General features: G+C 44.3%; 1 protein-coding gene across 1 annotated transcript in view; it reads right to left on the reverse strand.

Moving 5' to 3' along the window:
* Nucleotides 1-19,361, reverse strand: part of LOC121574684 (chromodomain Y-like protein 2) — a 50,947-nt gene that overhangs the window by 21,481 nt on the left and 10,105 nt on the right. The window contains exons 2-3 of the mRNA XM_045214912.1: nucleotides 14,946-15,624; nucleotides 5,536-5,753 (exon numbers count right to left, since the gene is read on the reverse strand). Coding sequence (XP_045070847.1) covers nucleotides 5,536-5,753; nucleotides 14,946-15,624 — 897 coding nt within the window. The remainder of the gene's footprint in view (nucleotides 1-5,535; nucleotides 5,754-14,945; nucleotides 15,625-19,361) is intronic.

Genomic DNA, 19,361 nt, shown 5'->3' on the forward strand with positions numbered 1-19,361 from the left:
CTCCTATGGGGGAGACACACAATCAGGTCTTGCTTTGGTCTTCCATATGGACATGCTATACAGGACAAATTACACATTGACGTCAAGGCTGAGGTCATCAGTTGCTGGCCTTAGGATGGCTTCTGTATGGTATGACACATAGGGCGAGATCATACAATACGAACATATCATTATGTCATGGCCTACTGGGACGCACAGGGATGTGTCATAGACTCATACATGACTCATACATGACAGCATTCAACTGCTTGCCATTAATAGCTTGATGCCTGGGGGAATTAGCAATCAGCTGTCCGTCAAACACAAAAATAGACAGATAGACATCTCCCAAGAGAAGATTTTCTAAAGGAGGACCACTCAGCCTGGAAATATATGGAATTATATCACAGAAGAGCAGTATGGAAATACAGCACTTGAGAGTGGATGAGTAAGCCTTATTGCACACTTAAGCAGAAGGATTTTGTGCAAGGGAATCTTGCATATCACTAGAGCTGACTCCGGTAAGACATGGGGTGGCGGTCTGTGTATATTTGTAAACAACAGCTGGTGCGTAAATCTAATACTAAGGAAGTCTCAAGGTTTTGCTCGCCTGAGGTAGAGTATCTCATGATAAGCTGTAGACCACACTATTTACCAAGAGAGTTTTCATCTATATTTTTCGTAACTGTCTATTTACCACCACAAACCGATGCTGGCACCAAGATTGCACTCAATGAGCTGTATAAGGCCATAAGCAAACAGGAAAACTCTCATCCAGAGGCGGCGCTCCTAGTGGCTGGGGACTTTAATGAAAGGAAACTTAAATCCGTTCTACCTAATTTCTTCCAGCATGTTAAAATGTGCAACCAGAGGAAAAATAAACTCTAGACCACCTTTACTCCACACACAGAGACGCGTACAAAGCTCTCCCTCGTCCTCTATTTGGCAAATCTGACCATAACTCTATCCTCCTGATACCTGCTTATAAGCAAAAACTAAAGCAAGAAGCACCAGTGACTCGGTTAAAAAGGAAGTGGTCAGATGACGCAGAAGCTAAGCTACAGGACTGTTTTGCTAGCACAGACTGGAATTTGTTCCGGGATTCTTCTGATAGCAGTGAGGAGTACACCACATCAGTCACTGGCTTCATCAATAAGTGTATCGATGATGTCGTCCCCCACAGTGACCGTACGTACATACCCCAACCAGAAGCCATGGATTACAGGCAACAGCCGCACTGAGCTAAAGGGTAGAGCTGCCGCTTTCAAGGAGCGGGACTCTAACCCGGACGCTTACAAGAAATCCCGCTATGCTCTCAGACGAACCATCAAACAGGCAGTCAATACAGGACTAAGATTTAATCGTACTACACCGGCGCCGACGCTCGTCGGATGTGGCAGGGCTTGAAAACTACTACAGACTACAAAGGGAAGTACAGCCGCAAGCTGCCCAGTGACACAAGCCTACCAGACGAGCTAAATCACTTCTATGCTCTCTTCGAGGCAAGCAACACTGAAGCATGCATGAGAGCATCAGCTGTTCCGGATGACTGTGATCACGCTCTCCGTAGCCGATGTGAGCAAGACTTTTAAGCAGGTCATCATTCACAAGGCCGCAGGGTCAGATGGATTACCAGGACGTGTACTCCGAGCACGCGCTGACCAACTGGCAAGTGTCTTCACTGACATTTTCCACATGTCCCTGACTGAGTCTGTAATACCAACATGTTTCTAGCAGACCACCATATTCCCTGTGCCCAAGAACACTAAGATAACCTGCCTAGATGACTACCGACCCATAGCACTCACGTCTGTAGCCATGAAGTGCTTTGAAAGGCTGGTCATGACTCACATCAACACCATTATCCCAGAAACACTAGACCCACAACATTTGCATACCGCCCCAACAGATCCACAGATGATGCAATCTCTATTGCACTCCACACTGCCCTTTCCCACCTGGACAAGAGGAACACCTATGTGAGAATGCTATTCATTAACTACAGCTCAGCATTCAACACCATAGTGCCCTCAAAGCTCATCACTAAGCTAAGGATCCTGGGACTAAACACCTCCCTCTGCAACTGGATCCTGGACTTCCTGACGGGCCGCCCCCAGGTGGTAAGGGTAGGTAACGACATATCTGCCACGCTGATCCTCAACACGGGGGACCCTCAGGGGTGCGTGCTCAGTTCCCTCCTGTACTCCCTGTTCATCCATGACTGCATGGCCAGGTACGACTCCAACACCATCATTACGTTTGCCGACGACACAACAGTGGTAGGCCTGATCACAGACAACAATGAGACAGCCTATAGGGAGGAGGTCAGAGACCTGGCTGTGTGGTGCCAGGATAACCACCCCTAAATAAGATCTGGTGCAACCAATTACCTTCAGAAGTCACATAATTAGTTAAATAAAATGTCCACCTGTGTGCAATCTAAGTGTCACATGATCTGTCACATGATCTCAGAAAATATACACCTGTTCTGAACGGCCCCAGAGTCTGCAACACCACTAAGCAAGGGGCACCACCAAGCAAGCGGCACCATGAAGACCAAGGAGCTCTCCAAACAGGTCAGGGACAAAGTTGTGGAGAAGTACAGATCAGGGTTGGGTTGTAAAAAAATATCCAAAACTTTGAACATCACACGGAGCACCATTAAATCCATTATTAAAAAATGGAAAGAATATGGCACCACAACAAACCTGCCAAGAGTGGGCTGCCCACCAAAACTCACGGCCCAGGCAAGGAAGTCATTAATCAGAGGCAACAAAGAGACCAAAGATAACTCTGAAGGAGCTGCAAAGCTCCACAGCGGAGATTTGAGTATCTGTCCACAGGACCACTTTAAGCCGTACACTCCACAGAGCTGGGCTTCACGGAAGAGTGGCCAGAAAAAAAGCCATTGCTTAAAGAAAAAAATAAGCAAACATGTTTGGTGTTCGCCAAAAGGCATGTGGGAGACTCCCCAAACATATGGAAGAAGGTACTCTGGTCAGATGAAACAAAAATTTAGCTTTTTGGCCATCAAGGAAAACACAATGTCTGGCGCATACCCAACACCTCTCATCCCCCCAAGAACACCATCCCCACAGTGAAGCATGGTGGGGGCAGCATCATGCTGTGGGGATGTTTTTCATCGGCAGGGACTGGGAAACAGGTAAGAATGGAAGGAATGATGGATGGCGCTAAATACAGGGAAATTCTTGAGTCTTTCTGAGATTTGAGACTGGGATGGAGGTTCACCTTCCAGCAGGACAATTACCCTAACCATACTGCTAAAGCAACACTCAAGTGGCTTAAGGGGAAACATTTAAATGTATTGGAATGGCCTAGTCAAAGCCCAGACCTCAATCCAATTGAGAATCTGTGTTATGACTTAAAAATTGCTGTACACCAGCGGAACCCATCCAACTTGAAGGAGCTGGAGCAGTTTTGCCTTGAAGAATGGGAAAAAATCCCAGTGGCTAGATGTGTCAAGCTTATAGAGACATACCCCAAGAGACTTGCAGCTGTAATTGCTGCAAAAGGTGGCTCTACAAAGTATTGACTGAGTGAATAGTTATTTTTTTGTCTTATTTCTTGTTTGTTTCACAATAAAAAATATTTTGCATCTTCAAAAAGTGGTAGGCATGTTGTGTAAATCAAATGATACAAACTCCCCAAAAATCCATTTTAATTCCAGGTTGTAAGGCAACAAAATAGTAAAAATGCCAAGGGTGGTGAATACTTTCGCAAGCCACTGTACCTTAAATACCTCGACTAACCGGTGTCCCTGCAAATTGACTCTGTACCGGTACCCCCGTATATTACCTCCCTACTGTTATTTTATTTTACTGCTGCTCTTTAATTATTTGCTATTTTAATTTTTTTACTTATCTATTTTTTAATTTTCTTAAAACTGCATTGTTGGTTAAGGGCTTGTAAGTAAGCATTTCACTGTAAAGCATTTGATTTGATTTGATCTAACTGGCCAATTAATACCAGCTTTTCAGCAATGGTAATGATCAGTTAAGGACCCGCTGATAACTGGGCAGTGGGTACTAGAGTCATTGGAGAGGCAGTGGGTTTTCTCCCGTATCGACTCTCTCAACATTTTTCACCACCACTAACGCTATGTAATGGATAGGTATTTGAATCAATCAGTACAGTTGTTTGAAGTGAAGAAAGTACTGCTGAGAACAACTGTAAAGGCATGCTTTGACAATAGTCATATTTTACACAATGACAATCCAAACCCATTCTCAGTGTGTAAGACAAATAGAAAAAACGGTTCTATGCTGAGTTTTATGTCAAGGCAATAAAAGGCTGTAATTTTTCTGTCCGAATCTTCCTATTGAGATATCCATAGAAATCACATCACACAATAGTCTGTGATGGGCCATAATTCAGTCGAGTCACATTGTTACTCATTTAAAATGTGAGGCAATGCATAGTGACATATAGAGTGGGGGAAAAAAGTATTTAGTCAGCCACCAATTGTGCAAGTTCTCCCACTTAAAAAGATGAGAGAGGCCTGTAATTTTCATCATAGGTACACGTCAACTATGACAGACAAATTGAGATTTTTTTTCTCCAGAAAATCACATTGTAGGATTTTTAATGAATTTATTTGCAAATTATGGTGGAAAATTAGTATTTGGTCACCTACAAACAAGCAAGATTTCTGGCTCTCACAGAACTGTAACTTCTTCTTTAATAGGCTCCTCTGTCCTCCACTCATTACCTGTATTAATGGCACCTGTTTGAACTTGTCAAACAGTCACACTCCAAACTCCACTATGGCCAAGACCAAAGAGCTGTCAAAGGACACCAGAAACAAAATTGTAGACCTGCACCAGGCTGGGAAGACTGAATCTGCAATAGGTAAGCAGCTTGGTTTGAAGAAATCAACTGTGGGAGCAATTATTAGGAAATGGAAGACATACAAGACCACTGATAATCTCCCTCGATCTGGGGCTCCACGCAAGATCTCACCCCGTGGGGTCAAAATGATCACAAGAACGGTGAGCAAAAATCCCAGAACCACACGGGGGGACCTAGTGAATGACCTGCAGAGAGCTGGGACCAAAGTAACAAAGCCTACCATCAGTAACACCAGGGACTCAAATCCTGCAGTGCCAGACGTGTCCCCCTGCTTAAGCCAGTACATGTCCAGGCCCGTCTGAAGTTTGCTAGATTGCATTTGGATGATCCAGAAGAGGATTGGGAGAATGTCATATGGTCAGATGAAACCAAAATAGAACTTTTTGGTAAAAACTGTCTGTTATAGTTGACATGTACCTATGATGAAAATTACAGGCCTCTCTGATCTTTTTAAGTGGGAGAACTTGCACAATTGGTGGCTGACTAAATACTTTTTTTCCCCACTGTAAATTATGTAGCTCTCCTGTCCAACAGTACATACATGTGAAGAAAACACTAGGTACTAACTTATTCAAAAAGGCAATGCACAGCTTATGAGTCCTATTTCTGTGTGTCAAAGCTGTTACCTATGTTTGTTGTTGTTGTGTGTGCGTACATTCATGAGTGATTGTGTATCGTATCCCCTACCTCTGGTGTTAGTGCGTTGTTGTCAGATGTCTGGCTGGAGAGCAGTACGTGCGTGAAACCCTCCTCCTTCCTGACAACAATGTCACGGAATCGACAGTTGGACTCGTTCTGCCGCACGTTGTACCTAAGCCGCTTGTCGAACACGTAGCCTTTGTCCTCTCCAAGCTTCCTCTTCACAGAACTGTGCAGATTCATCTCACCGTTGGAGAGTGTGGAGCCTGTTGGAACATATGGAGCAGAGTGAATGATGAGCTGAGTGAATGATGAGCTGAGTGAATGATGAGCTGAGTGAATGATGAGCTGAGTGAATGATGAGCTGAGTGAATGATGAGCTGAGTGAATGATGAGCTGAGTGAATGATGAGCAGAGTGAATGATGAGCTGAGGATCCATTAGGAGTCAGAGCAGTGTACCCTACTTTAGAGAGACTTTCCTGGAAAACGACATGGTGCATCTCAAGGGGTGTACTTGAGCCTCTTCACTGGAAGACTTATTCAGAGACAGCTTTTGTGCATACAGTAGTACTGTAAGTGCCAGCTCAGCTAGTGACACAATAGACATGCAAATAATATTTTAACAACTGCTGTGGAGCTGGGATGTGCATTACTGATATCCAAAAAAACATGGTCACCTATATTGCTCTGTTTGCATGTCAATAGTTGTCTATTCAGACTCTTTCTTAAAATACTCCCTTGAAAGAGTGAGAAGGCTATATCAATTTTCTTTGTCATCGGGTAACATCATCCTCATTTTGCATGCTGCTCCTGTCAGCGTATCATAACTATTGAATCAAACCCCATCTTGATTCTATTAGTCTCTCAGACAATGAAAGAGGCATGACTGCAAATGAGCAGAGAGAATGGATTCACACCAAGGCCCCAGTCTGGGGTAAACTATGGATGTGACAACATTCAAATGCAAGACCATGATCCTCAGAGAGAGACAAGGCGACTCATCTTGTTTACAGGACAACATAAAACAGCTACTGAGCACTACTGAGCACGGCTCAGTAGGTGGCGTAGCAGTGCGGTCGCTTTTATTACATCGTCCTGTGTAAATATCCCGTTTCTTGTTTTTTTTGTCTATTTTGTATATATTTCTCAATTTTTACTTTCATTCTTTAACTAAATATACTTTCCTGCAACCCGCCTCGCCCAACGTGGAAAGGATTCTATTATTTCTTTATAACTTTCATCAAGAACCGTAAGCTGAAACGAGTGTAGCCGAAATCTGAATGGCTACCTGCTATTAGTCACCGTTAGCGTCTTTCACCACTGTCCGTGGCCTACACTATCCACCAGCCAGCTCTAGCTCTAGCCTGGACAATTCGTCGGCCAGTCTGCACAGCGTGCTATCGACCCAGCGTGCTATCGACCCAGAGCTTATTGGACTTTCTGCCGGAATCACTGGACCCTAGCGCCGGATCATCACAACCAGCTAGCTAGCTGCAACCTGTTGTTGGCTGATTACCATTGCCCTATAGCAAGCACCAGTTAGCCTTGAGCTAGCCTCAGGCCCATCTCCCGGCTATCTACCGCTCTGTCAACCGGACGGGACCTCCTAGTGTTGCCACTGAGCCCCGCCGATCCAACACGACTGGTTTGCCGACGAAATAGTCTGATGTGGTTTCAACAGGCTTCCCGTTGTGACGACCACGAAGATCCATCTGCCAGCCCCGGCCCGCTAGCACACGCAAACTACAACTGTGCTCCCTGCTAGCTGTGCTGAAGCACCAATTTGAACTGCTCTCGGACTCACATATTGCTGTTCACTGGACCTTATGATCACTCAGCTGCACAGCTGATGCCTGCTGGACTGTTCCTTTACACGGTACCCTGTCCTGTTTATTCTGTTAAGTCTTAGCCCAAACGTTATCGCTATTTCCAGTTGTGTCTTAGCTCTCTCTAATAACACCTGTGACTGCTTTATGCCTCTCTCCCATGTCAATTATGCCTTGCCTATTGCTGTTTGGGTTAGTTCTTATTATACAATTTCACTGTAGAACCCCTAGTCCCTCTCAAACTGCCTCATATAGTTCCTTTGTTCCACCCCCCATACACGCCGAGACCGGCTCAATCGATGCCTCCAATGACGCTATCTCTTTCATTGTTACCCAACGCTTAGGGTTACCTGAACTGTACTCATATCCTTCCATATCCTTTTCTGTACATAATGCCCTGAATCTTTTCTACAACGCCCGGAGAACTGCCCCCTTTATTCTATGTACCCAACGCACTAGAAGACCAGTTCTTAAAGCCTTTAGTCGTATCCTTATTCTAGTCCTCCTCTGTTCCTCTGGTGATGTAGAGGCTAACCCAGGCCCTGCAGCCCCCAGTATCACTCCTACTCCCCAGGAGCTATCATTTGTTGACTTCTGTAACCGTAAAAGTCTTGGTTTTCTGCACATAAATATCAGAAGCCTCCTTCCTAAGTTTGAGTTATTCACTGCGTTAGCACACTCCGCCAACCCTGATGTTCTAGCAGTGTCTGAATCCTGGCTTAGGAAGGCCACCAAAAATTCTGAAATCTCCATCCCCAACTATAACATTTTCCGTCTAGATAGAACTGCCAAAGGGGGTGGAGTTGCAATCTACTGTAGAGATAGCCTGCAGAGCTCCATCATACTATCCAGGTCTGTGCCCAAACAGTTTGAGCTTCTACTTCTAAAATCCACCTTTCCAGAAATACATCTCTCACTGTTGCCGCTTGCTACAGACCCCCCTCAGCCCCCAGCTGTGCCCTGGACACCATATGTGAATTGATTGCCCCCCATCTATCCTCAGAGTTCGTACTGCTTGGTGACCTAAATTGGGATATGCTTAACACCTCGGCCATCCTACAATCTAAACTAGATGCCCTCAATCTCACACAAATTATCAACGAACCTACCAGGTACAACCCTAAATCCGTAAACATGGGTACCCTCATAGATATCATCCTGACTAACTTACCCTCTAAATACACCTCCGCTGTCTTCAACCAGGATCTCAGCGATCACTGCCTTATTGCCTGCGTCCGTAACGGGTCCGCGGTCAAACGACCACCCCTCATCACTGTCAAACGCTCCCAAAAACACTTCAGCGAGCAGGCCTTCCTATTTGACCTGGCCCAGGTATCCTGGATGGATATAGATCTCATTCCGTCAGTAGAGGATGCCTGGTTGTTCTTTAAAAGTAATTTCCTCTCAATCTTAAATAGACATGCCCCATTCAAAAATACAGAACTAAGAACAGATATAGCCCCTGGTTCTCCTCAGACTTGACTGCCCTTGACCAGCACAAAAACATCCTGTGGCGTACTGCATTAGCATCAAATAGCCCCCGCGATATGCAACTTTTCAGGGAAGTTAGGAACCAATATACACAAGCAGTTAGGAAAGCAAAGGCTAACTTTTTCAAACAGAAATTTGCATCCTGTAGCACTAACTCCAAAAAGTTTTGGGACACTGTAAAGTCCATGGAAAATAAGAGCACTTCCTCCCAGCTGCCCACTGCACTGAGGCTAGGAAACACTATCACCACCGATAAATCTACAATAATCGAGAATTTCAACAAGCATTTTGCTACGGCTGGCCATGCTTTCCACCTGGCTACCACTACCCCGGCCACCAGCTCTGCACCCTCCGCTGCAACTTGCCCATGCCCCCGCTTCTCCTTCACACAAATCCAGACAGCTGATGTTCTAAAAGAGCTGCAAAATCTGGACCCCTACAAATCATCTGGGCTAGACAATCTGGACCCTTTCTTTCTAAAACTAGCCGCCGAAATTGTCGCAACCCCTATTACTAGCCTGTTCAACCTTTCGTAACGTCTGAGATCCCCAGAGATTGGAAAGCTGCCGCGGTCATCCCCCTCTTCAAAGGGGGTGACACTCTAGATCCAAACTGTTACAGACCCATATCCATCCTGCCCTGCCTTTCAAAAAGTTTTTGAAAGCCAAGTCAACAAACAGATCACCGACCATTTCGAATCCCACGTACCTTCTCCGCTATGCAATCCGGTTTCCGAGCTGGTCATGGGTGCACTTCAGCCACGCTCAAGGTCCTAAACGATATTATAACCGCGATCGATAATAGACAGTACTGTGCAGCCGTTTTCATTGACCTGGCCAAGGCTTTCGACTCTGTCAACCACCGCATTCTTATTGGCAGACTAAATAGCCTTGGTTTCTCAAATGACTGCCTCGCCTGGTTCACCAACTACTTCTCAGATAGAGTTCAATGTGTCAAATCGGAGGGCCTGTTGTCTGGACCTATGGCAGTCTCTATGGGGGGTGCCACAGGGTTCAATTCTTGGGCCGACTCTTTTCTCTGTGTATATCAATGACGTCGCTCTTGCTGCTGGTGACTCTCAGATCCACCTCTACGCAGACAACACCATTTTGTATACATCTGGCCCTTCATTGGACACTGTGTTAACAAACCTCCAAACGAGCTTCAATTCCATACAACACTCCTTCAGTAGCCTCCAACTGCTCTTAAACACTAGTAAAACTAAATGCATGCTCTTCAACCGAACGCTGCTTGCACCCGCCCACCCGACTAGAATCACTACTCTCGACGGGTCTGACCTAGAGTATGTGGACAACTACAAATATCTAGGTGTCTGGTTAGACTGTAAACTCTCCTTCCAGACTCACATTAAGAATCTCCAATCCAAAGTTAAATCTAGAATCGGTTTCCTATTTCGCAACAAAGCCTCCTTCACTCATGCTGCCAAACATGCCCTCGTAAAACTGACTATCCTACCGATCCTTGACTTCGGCGATGTCATTTACAAAATAGCCTCCAACACTCTACTCAGCAAATTGGATGTAGTCTATCACAGTGCCATCCGTTTTGTCTCCAAAGCCCCATATAATACCCACCACTGTGACCTGTACGCTCTTGTTGGCTGGTCCTCACTACATATTCGTCGCCAAACCCACTGGCTCCAGGCCATCTATAAATCACTGCTAGGCAAATCCCCGCCTTATCTTAGCTCATTGGTCACCATAGCAACACCCACCCGTAGTCTGCGCTCCAGCGGGTATATCTCACTGGTCATCCCCAAAGCCAACACCTCCTTTGGCCGCAATTCCTTCCAGTTCTCTGCTGCCAATGACTGGAACAAATTGCAAAAATCTCTGAAGCTGGAGACACTTATCTCCCTCACTAACTTTAAGCATCAGTTGTCAGAGCACCTTACCGATCACTGCACCTGTACACAGCCCATCTGAAATTAGCCCGCCCAACTACCTCATCCCTATATTGTTATTTATTTTGCTCATTTGTACCCCAGTATCTCTATTTGCACATCATCTCTTGCACATCTATCATTCCAGTGTTAATACTAATTGTAATTATTTTGCACTATAGCCTATTTTATTGCCTTACCTCCATAACTTGCTAAATTTGCACACACTGTATATTATATGTATTTCTGTTGTATTTTTTACTTTGTTTTGTTTTACCCCATATGTAACTCTCTGTTGTTGTTTTTATCGCACTGCTTTGCTTTATCTTGGCCAGGTCACAGTTGTAAATGAGAACTTGTTCTCAACTGGTTTACCTGGTTAAATAAAGGTGAAATAAAATAAAAAAATAAAAAAATAAAAAACTACTGAGCACGGCTGAGCACTACTGAGCACAGAGGACCAAACAGGGACCAACATTCAGCTACTGACCAAGGCAAACATAACTTGACCCATTGAGAAATTACCAACTACAATGATCATTTATTCTATTTCTACAAATATATTTTATAACAACAAATTTATCAGCACAAGTATTCTATGATCTGATTTGACCATGAGAAAAAGAGCTAGAGCGTAAATGCTGGTAAACCGTGTTCAAACCTTGGTTTGATCCCTCAGGGGTAGACCTTTCAGAGTCCCCAGACCCCAGCCAGATGTTATAATGCAAGGCCAGCTGTAAGCGTGACAGACATTTCTCCTCTGTCATCTCGTGACATTAGACATCATAGGTCACAATGTTATCACCCGACCAATAAACTATTACACTCATTGCGATGGGACCATATTGAGGCAAATGTTTTAATAAAGGCTAAGTGACACTAATGGATCCGTATAGTGGATTTAAATAGATTGACGACATTAAAGTCTCAACCCTGTCCTCGATTCGTTCTTATGTTGCAAAATTTGAAATTGTGTTTTTTACATTGGATAAAAGTAGTGATTCAGAGCTACCAAATGGTATATCATACACTGCAGTTGAAGAACAATGGGAAAGTAATTCTGCTTTGAAAGTTGATAAACTTGTAAACCCACTTTTGAGGAAATGGCCCTTGAATGTTTTGGTACACCTACTGGAGAGCTCTTCTTTGTCTACACCTATTCATCGTCGTTCACACCCTCTTAAGCCTTAGCCCCACCCATCTCTTTAGGTATTCACATGTGAGGCCATGTGCTAAACAGAGTGAGTAAGGTATTGTAGTAAACAACCAAAGATTTCAAGATTAAAAATGGTGAATGTAGTAGCCTACAATAAGGAAAAACTCCAGGTAACAATACACTATCTAGTCCTTTGCCTATATCCTAATCTGACTTTGGTGCAGGTCATGTTGTTGTTCACATTACCGTCTCTGGTAAACACACACTATATCAAACAAAATTAAAGTTTATTTGTCACATGCACAGGATACAAAGCTGTAAACGGTACAGTGAAATGGTTACTTGCATAATTGCATAGTAGCAATATCAAAAATAGAACATGTCCAAATAAAAATGTTGTATAAATATTTTAGAATTATTAGATGATGCTTCCGAGACACACTTGTCTAAATTGATGGGTCATGTGAAAGAAATGCTATAACCACCCCCCAGCCACATCTAGCTAAGTGGATGGGTCACTATTGTCTAGACATGTAATAATAATAATAAATAATATGCCATTTAGCAGACGCTTTTATCCAAAGCGACTTACAGTCATGTGCGCATACATTTTTAAGTATGGGTGGTCCCGGGGATCGAACCCACTACCCTGGCGTTACAAGCGCCATGCTCTACCAATTGAGCTACAGAGGACCTTACCACATGGAGTCTTTTGTTTAGACATGTAGGTAGCTAGCTAAACAATGAACCATAATCCCAACCCATACTACTAGCAATACAAACTGATTGACATAGCTAGCCACCATGCATGAAATGCTGTAGTATGAATCTGCAGGTAGCTAAAGCTAACCAACTAGGTTCAATGTTAGCTAGCTAGCTAACATTATGCTACAACTACCAATGCAAAAGGCTTTCTGAGATACAAATAATATTACTACACAGATCATACACACAACATTAGCTAGCAAGCCAGCAAGTTAACGTTCGTTAGCTAGCTAACAGTACGCTTTAACTTGCAATGAAAATGACTTTCTGACAAAATTAGAAACATATAATATCTGAAAATGTAGCTAACTCTTACCCGTAAACATGGATGAATGCTTCATAGCAGTCTGGAACCCCTTTAGCTGACCGTTTTGTTTGTACAACTTGTTTGGCCCGTGTTGTGTCAAGTCACTCCGGTTCACACTGACCGTGTGCAGAAAGTAGTCCATTACAACTTTTCCCCACTGATCTGCTCAATTCAGGGCAGCAATGTTGTTGAGAGCAGTAGCAATACTTTTGCAGTTCTCTGTGGCTAATGTTTTATCTTTCAAAAAATCTGCGGTAGGAAGGATTATTTACACTTACTGATTAGCTCATGTTATTGACAGAAACATGCTACATGGCAGACCAATCCGAACTCATCTCTTGGCATGTCCAGCCCATCCATTATCTCAGCCAATCATGGCTAGCAGGAAGGTTCCTGTCTTTTTCCATGGCTAAACCAACTAGGCTCGTAATTTAACAATTTTATTTGTATTTAAGACACATGAAAGTTCACATATTCCAGAAGGCATTTCTGCCCCAACACATATTTTGATCAAAATAAAACGATTACGTTCAAATGCCTCTCCTGTGAAGTAGTGACGTATGACATACGCCTAGCTTCCTGAACGGGTCACATTTATGAGCCCATTGCTGTGCCTTTCAGCTGCAAAGCAAAGGTAGATAGTTGTGAGCCCAGTGCTGTGTCTTTCAGCTGGGGTCTAGTGACTCTGGAGAGGAAAACAATAGGTGTAAAATGAGTCACGCCATACAGCGTATTGTCTGTGGAAACACACAAAGGGTTTCTGTGGAAACGCACAGATTTGTTATGCTTTTTACAAGGGTTTGAGACAAATGTGTGCTCTGCGAAAATCACTGTGCAAGTGTAATACAAGCATGCCTGCTTTTGGCTTGTCTTCGTAGTTTGACGCAAATAAATGCAGTGACTTCCCATCTCTTGTTCTAGTCAGATAACCAAACATTGTTCAACATCTTCAAAGCTCTCCCGTGGCCTAGGGCTCCAGCTTATCCTGAGTGCTAATAGAGAACTAACAGTAACAATAAAATGCATTACTGAACATGATTCACACCTAACATAAATATGAGGTGTACAATAGTACTGTGTTTCAAGTTGTATAGTGTAACACACTGTTGTAATGTGGCAATTAACTGCCTTCAGTAGATCATCAGTATGCTGTAATTTGTTCAATTTACCACATGGTACTGATTTGCTTGGGTATGAGGTTGGACTAAAACAAAATCATAATAAGAGGGCAAAATACTACCACTGACAAACATCCAGTCTATCCAGACATTTGTAAAATAATCTAACTATCAATGTGATGACAAACAGCCCCCACACATTGTGATTTGACCCTGGCAGAGGTGGAAAGGACTTTATAAATATAATCATTAACTCAATGAGGCTAGTCTTGGACTGTGACCCAGGAGTGGAATTCACTGTCCTTATCACCACTCTCAGTAGTACAATACTGAGCCATAAGGACCTCACAGAGCATGTATTCAACTGTAGGTCACAGAGGCATCCTCTGGCAGTCTCATCTACATCTTATACATCTGGTACTCTGCAGAGATACAACCTGGTTTACCAAATCCACCATGGCATGTAGCTAACTGTCCAGGATACAATGCGTTTCCATTTCAAATGAATATTCCCATCCCACTGGAATCACTGTAATTCAATAGAGAACAAAACTACATTGAATCGGAATTGAGTGAAAACCAAAATGACAACAACAATATAACAATGTCATTTCCACTGGGCTATTATGTAAGCTAGCTTTGGCTGGCATATTGGCAAGATAGCAAGCTGACAGAACAAACCAGCATCACCTCAAGCTGTGATGTAAATGTTCCGTCTATCTCTCCCTCTGTCTATCAATCCTACTAGAAATCCTATAGTTCACTGCACATGTTCATTCAATCAATAGCTAGGGCTCTGAATGTTTTCTGGCCAGGTCACTTGGCCAGGACAAACTCATGGCCCTACTATCTATAATAAGGTATATATTCCATTCAGAGCGCATCACTTACCTAGTTCATTGACCAGTGGTGTCCCGGTGGTCTCCACGCCCCCCATCACCATCTCTACCGTGTCCTGGGGCAGTCTGTGTGTCCTGGCTGCTGCCCTGTACAGGTCAGGGTCCACCTCTCCGTTCTGTAGTCCGTTATGAGGGCCCCTTACTGGGGGCACAAACTGCAGTCCCCCCGGAGGAGCCTTGTACGGCATAGCTTTGGTCATCCTGTGTGGAGAGACATGCTTCCCTCCCCCTCCTCCTCCAGCTCCTCCTCCGCTCACCTTCTTCTGCTTCTGAGAAGCTCCAGTGCCAACCCCCAAACCCATGTCCACCCTTACTCCTGCCCCAGGATTAACCCCGGCCCCTGTACTACCACTAGTCCTTTTCTTCTTGCGTGCCTCTGCTCGTGCTCTCGGGGTGTCTGGGGCTGGAGGACAGGCGGTGAGGAGGTGTGGTCCAACCCCCCCTGGGGCCCCTCCCGGCCTCCCTGGTCCCCCTGCCGCTCCAGGGGGCAGCTTGGGGGGTTTGGGTTGCTTGTGTTGGGTGTGTAGACGCAGGCTGTCGATGAACTCCTCACAGTGCAGCAGGTGGTGCTCAGGCTCCCAGGTGTCCTCCTTGCTGCCGTAACCCTTCCACCGGATCAGGTACTCCCACTTGCCCTTCTTGTTGCGCCGCTTGTCCATGATCCGCTCCACCTAGAGGGAGAAAATCAAGAAAGAGATAGTCAGAATTTCAAATGACATGATCACAATTCAATGACATTATCCTTGCCTAATAAATACCTATCAGTTCCTTCGCCATTCATTCAAAACATTTGCACATGATACCATTTGTAATGATTTCAAATCAGAGCCAAAAGGTACCACCTGTTACCATGTCATTCTCTAGTAAGCATGTGTAATAGGGATGTAAAATAAAGTGTGACCAGGATAGAGCTCCACTTTGAATCTCTCCTCTTTAATGTTAACATTACCAGTCTATCAGTGAATCTGTTCTGGAATTGCTGTGCTTATAGGCAAGCTCTCGTCATGCGTTAGAGAGAGCTGTTATGGGAGATAGGCTCTAGGAGAGGAATGATGGAAGCAGCACTGTGATCACACCATTACAGATGAACCAGATATCTGTTTTGTGGATGATGATATAGGATTGATCAGCAAGTCAGAGTGGGACATTTCAACAAAGTTATCTAACTTCAATAATGTAAAATGTGGAGCTGACACACTGAGCATTTTTGGCATAAGGGTAGTTATATATGAATTCAATCACTTTCTGACTGAACGAAACCTTCCATGAATGTTTGCCCATGGTAGAAGTGGTCAGAAAGTGACTTGCCAAAACATTCAGGAGATAAAGGTGCTCAGAGTTGACCCATTTTGCATACCCACCCTACCATGAGACATCCATGTTTTCATCACTGGAAAAGATAAACAGTTGGGTTTGATATCATTTGAAAGCTTACAAACAGGGTTGTCAAACTATTTTATAATCACTTTTAGAGGTGAAAGCCATGTTGTGGCTATAAACAAGTGAGAAGCGTGACTCCAAACTGCTGTCTGAAAGCAATGGGCACTTTCTCATTCACTCAAGAGATTTCATTGTTTTAGAAACATGAAATGAAATTGGTGATTATAGTGCCTACACTACAGTCTAGTCTGTCCATTGTGTAACAGACAGGCAGGGTGTTTTTGACATATTCTCAAATGTACAATAATTAGACTCAGGAGAGCTGGTAATGATGGAAACAATGTTTGGCAGCACTGAACAAGTCCATTACCAATGAGGAAGCATTCAAATGTTCAGCGGCTATATCTGGAATACATAAATAATACAAATCACAAACCTTAAAGTGTAGACTGACACGCACAGACTCAACAAGAACAGCACACAAATAAACAGAAAGACTGACAATAGAAGCAATTCCATCCTGGCTCCAACACAGAAGGACTGGCACAGGAACGCAAATGTACTGATAAAGAGTAGATGTCAGTGGAATAGTATACACACACACATACTTCCCTGACTAAACAGAAGGATCTCTGAGGGGGAAGAATCTGTTTCAAAACTGACCAAATCATTTGGTTTTGCCCTATAGACACTTACAGTATTGTTATTTTTTATTTTACTAGTCAAGTCAGTTAAGAACAAATTCTTATTTACAATGACGGCCTACACCGGCCAAACCCAGACGATGCTGGGCCAATTGTGGACCGCCCTATGGGACTCCCAATCACGGCCGGTTGTGATACAGCCTGGAATCGAACCAGGGGATCTGTAGTGACACCTCAAGCACTGAGATGCATTGCCTTAGACCGTTGCACCACTCGGGAGCCACAGACAGAAGCACAAAGCACTTCTTCTTCCTAAACTCTATATTAACACTACTCAAGCCGGCCAATAGTACCAACTCCAGAGAGCTGGGAACTTCAGGGCAGCATATCCCATCTCAATTCAAAAATAGAGCAAAACCTAACATCTCAGACTATTCTAGCACAGATTAAGACACACTGTATATACAAACTTCATGAATTACTTACACTATACATACAAATGTATGTGGACACCCCTTCAGATTAGTGGATTCGGCTATTTCAGCCACACCCGTTGCTGACAGGTGTATAAAATCTAGCACACAGCCATGCAATCTCCATAGACAAACATTGGCATAAAAATGGCCTTGCTGAAGAGCTCAGTGACTTTCAATGTAGCACCGTCATAGGATGCCACCTTTCCAACAAGTCAGTTCGTCACATTTCTGCCCTGCTAGAGCTGCCCCTGTCAACTGTAAGTGCTGTTATTGTGAAGTGGAAATGTTTAAGAGCAACAACGGCTCAGCCGTGAAGTGGTAGGCCACACAAGCTCACAGAATGGGACTGCCGAGTGCTGAAGTGCTTAGCGCGCAAAAATCGTCTGTCCTCGGTTGCAACACTCACTACCGAGTTCCAAACTGCCTCTGGAACCAACGTCAGCACAAGAGCTGTTCATCGGGAGCTTCATGAAATGGGTTTCCATGGCCGAGCAGCCACACACAAGCCTATGATCACTATGCGCAATGCCAAGTGTTGGCTGGAGTGGTGTAAAGCTAGCCAGCATTGGACTCTGGGGCAGCTTCACCATCTGGCAGTCCGACGGACGAATCTGGGTTTGGCCGATACCAGGAAAACACTACCTGTCTCAATGCATAGTGCCAACTGTAAAGTTTGGTGGAGGAGGAATAATGGTCTTGGGTTGTTTTTCATGGTTCGGGCTAGGCCCCTTAGTTCCAGTGAAGGGAAATCTTAATGCTACAGCATACAATGACATTCTAGACGATTCCGTGCTTCCACATTTGTGGCAACAGTTCGGGGAAGGCCTTTTCTTGTTTCAGCATGACAATGCCCCCGTGCACAAAGCGTGGTCCATATAAAAATGGTTTGTCGAGATCGGTGTGGAAGAACTTGACTGGCCTGCACAGAGCCCTGACCTCAACCCCATCGAACACCTTTGGGATGAATTGGAACGCAGACTGCGAGCCAGGCCTAATCGCCCAACATCAGTGCCGACCTCACTAATGCTCTTCTGGCTGAATGGAAGTCCTCGCAGCAAAGTTCCAACATCTAGTGGAAAGCCTTCCCAGAAGACTAGAGAGTATTATAGCAGCAAAGGAGGGACCAACTCCATTTTAATGCCCATGATTTTGGAATGAGATATTCGACGAGCAGGTGTCTACATACTTTTGGTCATGTAGTGTATGTCTCTCGGCTTCTGGGGAGAGTTGATTCCTAAAAGTACATTTGTAACGTGTTGCTGGTGGGAGATACAGTAGGACCCGCTGCACTGTGGGAAGGAGATAAGAACCCATAGGCTGACATGTAGGCTGCTATCATGGAGAACCCTTAAACATGACTGTGGATATTCATGGTCACACACACACACACACACACACACACTGGTTGAGCATGACATTTGACAGAGCCATTACAAAGAGTCAAGGGGGAGCTTTCTCCATTGTACACACAGACACCCATATGAATAATAAAAGGTTATGTTCTATGGATCATGAGTTATGACCCTTTCAGTAGCCTATATCATTCTGTATAACATTCTGTTTTCGTAGTATGTTTATGTGTGTGTGTATATATGTGCGTATGGTACAGGTGCTCTCCTGTTTACCTGTTGCATGTCCACCCCCAGAGACAAACAAAAAGAAACAAGCCTAATTGGTTGGCAGCAGCTCTCACGCCCTCCAGCACATTATCTCAGGAGGGACCTTCCCCCTAGTTCCTAGTTCCTCCTAGATCTGCTGTTCTCATGGAGGCAGTTGATAATGGCACTGGAGAAACTAGCTGCAGACCTTGACGCTTCAGGTTCTCTGTAGCCATTCACGCTTTATTCCAATAATCATCATTACATGCTGCAGAAAAGTAATAATAGGCTCATTCAATCTTTATTATCA

This window comes from Coregonus clupeaformis, unplaced genomic scaffold (genome assembly GCF_020615455.1).
Source record: "Coregonus clupeaformis isolate EN_2021a unplaced genomic scaffold, ASM2061545v1 scaf0336, whole genome shotgun sequence".
Lineage (NCBI taxonomy): Eukaryota > Metazoa > Chordata > Actinopteri > Salmoniformes > Salmonidae > Coregonus > Coregonus clupeaformis.